This window comes from Papaver somniferum, chromosome 7 (assembly GCF_003573695.1).
Source record: "Papaver somniferum cultivar HN1 chromosome 7, ASM357369v1, whole genome shotgun sequence".
Classification (NCBI taxonomy): Eukaryota; Viridiplantae; Streptophyta; class Magnoliopsida; order Ranunculales; family Papaveraceae; genus Papaver; species Papaver somniferum.
The window spans coordinates 16,124,788-16,136,679 of NC_039364.1; the positions used below are offsets into that span (position 1 = coordinate 16,124,788).

Below are 11,892 nucleotides of genomic sequence, written 5' to 3' on the forward strand. Positions count from 1 at the left end.
AAATATTTCGAAAAAACAAGAAAGTTCAAAAAATTTAGCTCAAGCCTGAAGTCCTCCTTGTTTTTCGAAAAAGACACGTATTATGTCTTTTTATCTGAAGAAAACTACAGATTTGGGAAAAGTCACGAGCCCATACAGAAATTCATAGTAGATATACATAGAAAGTCACAAGCCCATGCAGAAATTCCTGAACCACTACCTTCCTTCATCACTTCCCGAGACAGTGGTGGTGCAACAGTCTCTGTTGCAGCGCAGAGATGAGTACGAATAATTGCCATTGCCAACTGGTTCCAAATCTCGCCTCAGATAATATTCTAGATATGATCGCCATCAGATGGCTACTTTTCAGGTACATATGCCTCTCGAATATGTTCCGAGACAAATGCAAAGAGTTACGTATGTTTCTTCTATTCTTTGTTTCTCTTTAATGAACCTATAAGAAACTTTTCCACAAATCCCAGATCTCATACAGCTTCATAAATATACGAGTTGAGAAAAAATGAATATAATCAATGATTACGGCTCGTGTGTTTTTTTCCTTTATTCTTTTAGAACAGATCACATGCATATGGACATGGTTGGGTTTGCTTTTGTGTTATCGTTGATGCAGATATCCTGTCGAAATTCCGCAAAGATAATCGGATGACCTAAAGCTTTATAGTACGGCCACGAGAGCCGATGACCCCAGGACAGGGAAATATGGTTGCGTCCGTTGAGATATTACCTGGTTGATCAAGGCATATAATGTGCAGTAGGGTCTGAATTCAGCCACGTAATCTCTTTAATAAATTTCCTTGAGATTTATGTTCTGTCCTTTTGTTTTTCCTATTCTTGCTAGTTTATTTGGGTCCATTTCAGATTGCATCTTCTTTATAGTAGTTGCCATGAACTGGCAATGAAGCTGTTGTGTAGACAATAACCTTGTGAGGACATGTTAACATAACTTTGGTGTTCTGAGACCTCCTTTTTCTTCCTTTTTTTCCTATGCTCACACTCATTGCTTTTATTTGTCCCCGAGGCCCCTAACCCTGGTTTTGCATGACTCATCAACCGGTGGACTCGTTGCGCTATTTTGAATCACAAGACTAACTTGATATGACGCGGGATATGAACTTAGCACCGCATCTGATTCGGACTCGGCCGAATCAGATTTCAAGTTACTTTTTCAGATGTCTTACTCAAAGTTTGGCACAGCTCATAGATATTTGAGTCAGGCACAACTTACTTGTTTATATACGTACACTTTTACTACTTAATAAATTTCGAGTCAGATTTGAGTCAGATAACTAAGGATGGCTACCCCTACGGAAAAGTCAAACTAGTCTGGAATACAGTTGACGCGTTAATGCCACCAGCCCTGTTAGTGTTAGGTACTCGAGAGATCTACAGCCTATTGTCATGTTATCCTGTACTCAATAATGTGGAGGAATCTAATCTAATAATCACTTATTTAATGGATTGTGACAATCAAAATTGATGGGGACCCAAATGATGCCTTTAGGTGAAAACTGATTAATAGTGGTAGAATCGGATTCTCTCAACATCATACGGCGTAGAAAAATGGAAAGAAAGAGAGAAGAAAAAGTGGTTCAGATAAGAGTTTGTATTCCACCAAAGACAATCATCTACTAAAATTAATTTCAATTGAGTAATTATATTAATTTACAAAATTTTGATGCCAACCTTTTTTCTTATCAAAAATTCCTAACATACTGAGTGAAAAACATCTTAAGTACCACTGCTCTCACAAATTTTGATATGGTGGGACCCAAAACTGGGACCCATGTTAACTCCCCAGAGCGCGGGGCTCACCATTCATGTGAGAGATCCAGTTTTTGCTTTGTTTTCTTATTTAGAGGTTTTCCTCTTGACATGCATAGTGTAGCAGTTTAATGATGTCTTTGAACATCACCACTATGACGTGTTTCCTAGCATTTGACGGATTAGTAAAAGGGGTAACATGGACAAATTTTGAATTATGTTGCATATTTTTGGTCCATAAGGTAATGTTGAATTACAGTAAAAGATTTACGATTCAAATTTTTTGAAGTCGAAATTTGGGTGGGAAATTTTTGATGTTCTTTTATCGGGAAAATCGGATTAGTTAAATCCTTAAATATAGTTCACTTTTAATTAAGGGTTAAAATCATACTGGTGAATTAGTAATTTTAAAGAACTTGGAAATTTCAGGCTGAGGATATTTAGTTACTAGTTCAGCGAAATTTTGATACCAACCTTTGTATTATTATTATGAAGTCCTCTCCTTGACATGCATAGTCCAGCAGTTTAATGATGCCTTTGGAACAGTACCACAATGACTTGTTACCTAGCATTTGACTGATTACTAAAAAGGGTAACATGGACGAATTTTGGATTATGTTTTGCAGATTTTTGGTCCATAAGGTAATGTTGAATTATAGTAAAAGATTTATGATTCAAATTTTTTCGAGACAAAATTTGGGTAGAAAATTTTCAATCTCTTTTTATTAACCGGAAAAATCAGATTCGTTAAATCTTTAAACCTTGTTCATCCCCTATAGAGAGTTGCAACCATATTGGCAAATTAGTAATTTTAAAGGATTTAGAAATTGCAAAACGAGCATCTTTAGCTACTAGGCCAGCATCAGTTGTTTGTCTATATGACTGCATGACAAAATTTTCACTCCTTGACACTAATCGAAAGATGCAAACAATATAATGTAATCGAAATTGTTGGAATCATATAGCGTCTTTTGAGTTCTTAAACGAATTAGGCACATATATATTTTAGGTTATCTTACTATATGTGTATAATTTAAGCCATAACTGTGTTTATGGTAATTTATGTGTATAATTTAAGCCATAACTGTGTTTCCACCCACATTGACGTGGTTTTATCTTACTATATACCGATATTCAACTCTATAAAGGTTTTAGTACTCATGTTACTTGGTGTCAAGCAACGAAAAAACTTGGAAGAAGTATGGAAAATCAAGTCTAACAGGTTTCAAGCTTTTTCCAATCTATCTTTCAGAGAGTGTCAGTAGACTTAGTGCTCAATCTGACAGCTTTAGAGCTATTAATAACTTGAGGGTTTCATTTCGACGACAATCTTATGTTTTTACGATGAAGCTTCGAGTACCTTAATCACAATGTCAACATATTCACGCTTTGGAACCAATTTTTATCCTCCACCATTAGACTTGTTCTTCCATGATACATTCCAAAATGACGAGGTGCAATCAACTTTAAACATAGAATATCTCCATAATAAGGTTTTCTTTTAGTTATTTCCCATTTTAATTTTGAAGAGGAGGTTAGGGTTTACAAAAAATTTAGGCTGGTTATTTTGTCGCTCTTATAGATTGAATATCTCCACCATTATACTTGTTTACCTTACTATGTAATATATGAGCATTATGTAAGGGGTGGTGGATTATAATCTATAAGTTTTACCTATTATGCAAAAGAAGTAAGTGATGCCTCATGGGGAGAACATATAACTGTAGTATTGTTTCAAAGTGTTTCGGTGCAATTGAAATTTGAAGGAGGTAACAATGATAGTCTTTGGTATAATAACCATCGAGTTGAGTGATTTTATCCTTCTAGAAAAGATCTAACTAAGTATTCTCATAAGTTTTTATCGTTACAGATCTTCAACAACAAAGGAGCTGAAACAATCACATGCAGAACCATAGAACAACTTGAAGAACGAAGAATTCAAGATGATGTTGAAGAACCAAGGAAATTAATATTGATAAATTTTTAGCTGAAATATATATTTATTTTGAATTTGTATGTACTAATAGTTTTGTCACTAAAATTGACAAAGAGGGGGATTATTAAAGCACTGCTTGGTCGAACTCACAAATTTTGTTATCTCAAGATTCTTATCAATGCTAGATGCACTAAACTATATCTTGATTTCTAGTCTACTTAGATCAAGTCTCGGACTAGTATTAGACTATAGTAAATTGAGTATCAGACATCATTGAATAACCCTCGAAGATTGAATACTGAAGAACAAAGAGGTATCAGACATCACTGAATAACCCTGAAGATCGAAGACATTTGGAGAAATTCATCGACGAAGAGGTATGTGAATACTGAAGCATTCTATTTACTCACGGCATTACCATTCTATTTACTCACGAAATTACCATTCTATCTAGATTTGATTATAACAAAAAGAAGTTTCCATTCAAGCTTGTCTAGTTAAACATCTTGAAACATGATTCAAACAATGGATTCGTAAATCCTTAACTATCTTATTTCAAAAAAAAAAAATATTGTTCAAGAAATATCTTTGTTTCAAATGGGTCCATTGGAAATTTCCCAAGCAATGATAATTTATATCTATGTCAATTGCGAATGTTTCAAAACATGAAAGAGAGTTTTTAGAACTACTGAAATCTAGGCACATGGTAGGTACGCATATCGAATACGTGTAGCCCAGTAAAATGAGTTCCGGAACAAGGTAGGTACATATACCCAATATGCATAGTCTAAGGTTTTAAGATTCTTAAAGGGAGGAGGAACACATATCTAGTGCTGATACCCCCAAGGACCTGAGTTCGTGAATAGTTTAAGGGTATACATACCTAGTACGAGTACCCTATCTCCCTGAATTCGCGACCTGGTTCATAGGTATGTGTACCCCTAGCTATACATACCTATCTAGTACTAATTAAGCATATGCTCACAAACTACTGTCACAAATATATTCCTGCATTTCCATAACTCTTACGAACACCTCTAAGACATCTTTGATCACTAAATCACTTTGTTTATGTGTATCACGATTCAATTATTAAGTGTTAAATGAACACGATTATGTTTACACGTTCATATGGCATACTTTCCATGAATTATCATAATACACGGTTCCAGTACCCTGGACTATAATATATATTTTGCTATGTTTTTCAAGACAAACTTCTCACATTCTTACCTGAACTCCTAACAAGCTAGAGTTTCATCTAAACTAAGAAAGTGTTTGCTTTATTCTCAAGTTATCTTATCTTGAATTCAAAGTAGACTTTAGTCTTGAAAGTTTATATATAGAGAGACACAAACTGCTGAGAATTTTAATCCCTGACACTTCTGTGTCCTAGTTGTATGCTAGAGTCGTTCTCTATTAACCTAGGTTTCCTCTGAGAAACATAATTAGGTTTAAGATTTAAATACTTCACTTTGGGATTTGTGAAGCCATGTCCGACTATATTTACATTGATAGTTCGTGTATCCTGATCTTGTTCATTCCGTTTTTCGAGGTTTTCGTCAATCTCCTTTGGAACGACATAGAAAGAAAATCACAAAGTTCTCTTCGTCTAAGACTTTATAATTTCTCAAGATAGATATCTACAGTTCTTTTTTATTGATCGGTTTAAGATTGTTCTTGATAGGTAGTTAATAATACAGGCTTCTCAATAAATTGAGTGTAAGTGTTCCATATTTGTAAGGTTTGCTAGCTTTGTCTACTGTAAATATATTTCCAAGCCTTGGGAAACCAAAGGTGCTTATTTTTTAGAGGCATATTGGTATAAAATGTCTTCACTGAGGTTGGAGCAACTCTTAGGTTGTAAAGGACGTCAACTAAGGGAATCTATTACGTAGAGCCTTGCGAGGTACATGAGATGAGACTTAAAACTGGTCTGTTCATACGGTCTTCATCCTCAAACTATCGGCCTAGCCGAGATCAACGGTTAAGAACGAATGAGTCGAGATGAACGACTCTGCTCGATTACAGTTTTTTCTCTTATGGATGATTTTCTCAGTGCGGTTGCGCATTCCACTGTAACTGTGAATGTGGAGTCTGATAAAACTTTGAACCACAAGGTAATACCTTGGACTTAGGAAAGAGAAATAAAGATATCCACTTGTAAAGGTGATAATCTTGAGAGTCCTCACTGTAGAAATTCCTTCAACTTATTGTCTAAGTACCTTGATTCTGATAATGAAAACGATAACCATTTTATAGACAAAGTGACTATTTAAGACATTGATAATAATGAAAGTGATGAGTCTACTGATGTTGAGTGAGAGATTAATAATTATCATTTTACCCGTAAGGAAAAAAACAAATATATAGAGTTCATGAATCTTAAATCCCTCAAAAGAACTAAAAATGAGCTTTCAAGATTAAAATGAAATGGGAAGAATGAAAATAAAGGATGAAAGAGGTAAAACAACTCATGTTAGAAGACTTTAGGCTGAAGGAAGTTTTTTTTGATCTTGTTTTGTGTTGCTTTGTTAACTGTAATTTTCGATGCTTGGTTGGTAGCTTTGTGTTTTAAGCTTTGCTTGTTAGGTTGCTCCTTTGTGCACTTAGGCACCTCTTATCTTTTTTCTTTTGTTCTTATCAATAAAATTATAATCGTTCTAAATTAAAACACACACACACAATAGACACATAATATGGGGGACTCAATGGCCGTATGTAATTATCAATCTCGAATATGAAGAAAATTTTTTTGCACTAGGTCATAAGAGAATAAGATTTTCCTTTTAAAAGCTAAATAAAATGAGATTATGATCGATATACTTGAAAAGGGATTAAGTAATAAAATATATATTAAAATCAAAATTCGAGAAACTTATGGATTTCAAAATGCTTGAAAAAGTAATCCATCCTCGTCCACCCAGTGAACTTTTAATCCCACACCCCGTAAGGGAACCCTTTTAAATAGCTGTTTTATACTGCATTTCATGTTAATATGAGATTTTCATGATGAAACTGCAATTATTATGGAAAAAATTAGCGTAATTGGTTTTTATTTTTTATTTTTTCGAACTATTATAATTCGTCTGAATCTGACGCGTTGTATCAAAATATGTTTCGTTATGTTTGATTATTCAATAATAAGATCATGAAAAACACTTGAATCCAGTTAGATATGTGCTCAGAGTCATATGCGAAATTATATTACGCGATTCAAATATCGTTAATTGAGATAAATAATCCATATCATATCTCAAATCAAAATATTTGACAAATGCAAAATGAACTGACATTTGATTCGGGTCTGAATCAGACATCATTCCCGCATCAGATCCAAACAAAAGGATTGTTTGTTTTCTCCGATTCATCAGAATCGTCTAGATATAACATATTATATCTGAATTTGACTTAAAAAATAACAAATTAATAAAGTTATAAAAAAGATAATAACAATTGGTTGCGAGCTCAACGAAACCAATACAAAATGAAACCTATCGATAACGGGTTAAATGTACGAGCTGAATAAAACCTCGAATCAGACATGAAAGAAGAAATGACAAACAATTGATCTGACATTCGACTCGGTCTGAATCAGACTCTAATCTCCAATCCGATGCCGAGTCGGATCCAAACAAGGTATAGAACCGTGGATACATGTCGACCTATAAAGAGATGTAAGGGCAAACGTGGGAGCACCACCAAATGATCAAACAAAACAATGCCAAGTATAATTCCCATGGGCCCTCCATTCCATTTTACACACACACTTTTCCACCTCAAAAAAAGTCCCGAATCGTAATTTCCACACCCCCAAGAAAAACTCAATAAGAAGCGGACGTGAAGGCCATTTATTCATTCCAGTTGTGAATTCAGACATCACATTATTTATTTATTCATTCTTCGTGAATTCGACGCTATCACCACTTTTTTTTTTCCTCTGCAAAAACCTAAGAAATCAAAAAAACCAAAATCAAAATCAAAGATGTCGTGGCAATCATATGTTGATGATCACCTTATGTGTGATATTGAAGGAAATCATCTCACCTCTTCTGCAATTTTAGGTCACGATGGTAGTGTTTGGGCTCAGAGTCCATCGTTCCCTCAGGTTGTTTGATTTCCTTGCTTTTTTTCGATTTAGATCGGTAATATTGGGTTTTTTTAAATAATGGGTTTGATTTATTTTCTGTTCAGTAATATTGCTTTTATTTTCATTTATTTTGTTGGATCTAATCTTAATCTGGAATTTTGGAATTTTTCTGTGTTGAAAATGGATAATAGCTTTGCCCTAGATCTTAATATGATTTAGGAACTTTTTTTAATCCTCAGATTTGAACCTGATTTGATTGGATTGATTAGGAAGGAATTTTAATGTGGGGTGGAGCTGATTTTGTGTATTTTTGATGTTTTGTGGATTGATTTGAGATCATTTGTGGTTTAAAGTGATGTTTTCTTATGTCATGAATGGATCTTAAAAAGGCTTTTATTGTTTGAGTTTTAATTGATTACCTTGATAGATTGGCCTTAAAGATGTGGATTCATCTATTGTAATAGAGATTGGTGTTCTCTGATTTGATTGGATTGTCATGCTGTAGTTTAGATGTATCTGTTGTGAATAATGCCCTCAATGCAGGTATCTGAATGAATGTTCTTATCGTTAAGGTGGTATTTAGAATGTTAATGTACAACTCCATGTCTGATTTTGTTTTGTTTAGATAGGAATTGACTAAGTGTGCATTTATCGAAATCTTTGATTCTTTTCTGGAAGTTGTTAATTGGTATAGCATTTGATTGTTGATTGTAGCTTAAGGCTGGAGAAGTAGAAGCAATCATGCGTGATTTTGATGAGCCTGGATCTCTTGCACCAACTGGATTACACCTTGGGGGAGTCAAGTATATGGTTATTCAAGGTGAACCTGGTGCTGTCATTCGTGGAAAGAAGGTAATTACTTTTGAAATTTCTATTTTCGTTGTTTTGGATTTGGTTCAATTGTATTTGTTTATGGAAAAACAGGAAGTGACGTGAATATTTATGGTAGGAAGGGTCAATCTTAAGTTTTGATACATAAAAATGGTTGGTTAGACTTCAATTCGAATATGACCTGTAGATCCTATGTTGCGTAATGAGTTTGTGTTTCTAACTGAATGTTGATGATTAAATGGTAATGAGGGTATGGATTTCAAAGAAGTCAGTAGTCTACGAGTCTCATGTCTTACTTTTGTTTGGTTGCCTGTGTTGCTTAAGTTTTTTTTTTTGTGCAATTTCTGTTTCAGGGTTCTGGAGGTGTTACTATCAAGAAGACCAACCAGTCCTTGATCTTCGGTGTGTACGATGAACCCGTGACTCCAGGACAGTGCAACATTGTTGTCGAAAGGATTGGTGACTACCTTGTTGAGCAGGGTATGTAATTTGGTACCAACCAAGTCAGTCAGCTTTGGGTGTGTTGTTAGTTATTTTCCGATTCTTTTCTTTATTGGCTTCTTCAGCAGCCTGAATCTACTACCCTGGTAGTACCACGGTGGGTATGGTAATGGTTACAGTAAAATAATATTTTTACATAATTTTGTGGAAACTCCTTCTGTGTGGAACAAAAACAAACATGTTTTTTATTTTGGTTTAAGGAAGTTTTATAGAATGTGATTGATGATTTTGTTGATGATGATGGTTAATCAATATGAAGTACTTTCTCTTCTCTTCTTGTGTTTTGTTTCAAATTGAGTAATTGGCATTGCAAGAATTTTCTGCCCAACTTTGTAACCGTAGTGTTCGCCCTTGTTGCAATATTTGTTGCATTGTGTGTTTATCGTGCATAAGAAGAAACTGTAAAAATAAGAAAATGCATGTGTGAACTGTGAAGTGAATGCTAGCATTGTATTCCAGTATTAGCTAGCCTGCGGAGAAAAGACCCCAGTAAGCATGGTCAGGGCTATTGTGTATGAGGTCTATAACTCTATATGGTTCATAAATCTTTGCGAGGTTCTGCAGAGACTGGACTGTATGAGATAGATTCATGAATCTTTTATCAGGTTCCGCAGTGAGATTGGACAATGGACACAAGTGTATGGGATTCACAATCTCTTGTTGCAGACAGTTGTTAGGTTAGGAAGGAAGACCAAAGGGTAGAAGTGTTTATTGAGGAACTTATAATGCGATTACAACTTGATGGAAAACTTGAAAGAACTCGGACATCTCATGAGCCACTGCCTCAAAACCCCAGAATTTAAACGAGACAGAAATGGGTAACACACAATCCAGTGCCCTTTCCCCCCAGAAAGGGAGATTGAAGAGATGGTCATGGTCATGGTCAGAGTCAGAGGAATAGTATTCATCAATTTTCTCTTCCACCTCTTTCTTCACCACCAGCAGCACCATCCCTTATTGCATTGGCCTCCATTGGAGCACCACCGCCAGAAACAGCAAGTTTCTCCCTTCCAGATGCAATAAGTTCAGTCAGGTCTTTACCCTTCCAGATGAAAACCATTTCTTTACTGGTGGGAATGGTTGTGTTCCTTGGGATCAACACACCCATAACACCTCCATGTGTCCGGATACCAAGAGAAAGAGGTGTCACATCCACCAACACACAGTCCTGCAATTCCACATCATCCACACCATTCAAAATAGCAGCTTGCACTGCAGCACCATAAGCTACGGCCTCGTCTGGGTTGATGTTCTTGCATAGTTCCTTCCCATCAAAGAATTCCTGCAATAGAGACCGAACCTTTGGAATTCTTGTCGAACCTCCAACGAGCAAAATTTGGTGAACACTGCTCTTGTTCATCTTAGCATCCTTCAAACACTTCTCAACAGGTTCCAAACATTTCTCGAACAAATCCATGTTCAACTCCTCAAATCTAGCACGGGTGATGTGTGACTGAAAATCAATTCCTTGATGCAACGAATCAATATCAATGAATGTGTTGTAAGCAGTTGAGAGGGTCCTCTTTGCCCTCTCACATGCAGTTCTCAATTTCGCAAGAGCCTTTGGGTCTCTGCTAATGTCTCTCTTGTGTTTTCTCTCGAACTCTTGAATATAGTGATTTATCATCCTGTTATCAAAATTCTCTCCTCCGAGAAGGGTATCTCCTGCTGTAGCCTTGACTTCAAAGATACACTCGTCAATGGTGATCAACGAAACATCAAAAGTACCACCACCAAGATCAAAGATAAGAACATTCTTCACACCATCACTGGTTGCCTTCATATGAAGACCATAAGCAAGTCCAGCCGCCGTTGGTTCATTGATGATACGCATTTCTTTAAGGCCAGCAATTTTACCAGCATCCATAGTAGCTTGACGTTGAGAATTATTAAAGTAAGCAGGGACTGTAACAACATGGGTTTGTCATCCAGGCCATGAATGACTTCAAAGGGCCATAGCTCCATACACCAATCAGAAGATTCAGAAAAAAATTGTATTATTTACAGTATTAACCAGCAATTGAGAGATTTCAATACACAATATTATAAATCAGCCATGCACCCTATGCCAATCTAGACTACTAGATCAAGTAAATGTGAACAAACAAAAAAGAAGAAGGAAACAAGTCACACATAGATGAATAACCACCAAGGGGGTGGTGTGTATGGATGAACACTGTCCCCACAACTTTGAGATCTAGTGTCTCAATCCCCTCAGCAGTCAACCACAATTATGGAGGAGTATAACCAAACTTGGAAGCTACCTTAAGCCAATCGTCAAGGTTGGATCCATAAGGTCATGAAATTAACCATAGGAACATTATCTAAAATCGATGAACTTACTAGCTACAATTAAATACTCCATAATATAACATCATAGTCAAGGAAATCAGATGTAGTGTAAAGGCGTCAGAAAGCTTACCAAAAATGGAGTTGGTAGGATTCGTGCCAATAAAACATTCAGAATCAGTAAAAGCAACATACGAAGGAGTAGTACGATTTCCTTGATCATTGGCAATAATCTCAACACGACCATGTTCCCATACTATTCCGACTGCTGGTTCGCCTTTTTTCCCGTCCATCATAACAGTACAAGTTCAACCAAAACACAAACTCAACAAAGAAGAAAAAACTCACACTTGAAACTAGACAAGAGAAATGGGTTTAGCTTATACGATTTTGGCTAGTCATGTTATGTTTATTTCTGATTTTACTCGGAGAGGCTTAGGTCCACATTATTGTACTCTGACAAGAAATAAAAATTTAAAAATAT

General features: G+C 35.7%; 2 protein-coding genes across 2 annotated transcripts; one reads left to right on the plus strand and one right to left on the minus strand.

Annotated features, from left to right (window-relative positions):
* Window positions 1-7,545: 7,545 nt before the first annotated feature.
* Window positions 7,546-9,391, plus strand: LOC113296241 (profilin). The gene is made up of 3 exons (XM_026544559.1): window positions 7,546-7,805; window positions 8,502-8,639; window positions 8,972-9,391. Exons 1-3 carry the CDS (start codon window positions 7,683-7,685, stop codon window positions 9,104-9,106), a joined length of 396 nt encoding a protein of 131 aa, XP_026400344.1. The 5' UTR covers window positions 7,546-7,682; the 3' UTR covers window positions 9,107-9,391.
* A 635-nt stretch (window positions 9,392-10,026) lies between these two features.
* LOC113294212 (heat shock cognate 70 kDa protein-like) lies at window positions 10,027-11,040 on the minus strand (the record flags this gene model as incomplete). The annotated part of the gene is made up of 1 exon (XM_026542617.1): window positions 10,027-11,040. A coding segment is annotated over one exon (1,014 nt), but the record flags the coding sequence as incomplete, so codon positions are not given.
* Between the last annotated feature and the right edge of the window lie 852 nt (window positions 11,041-11,892).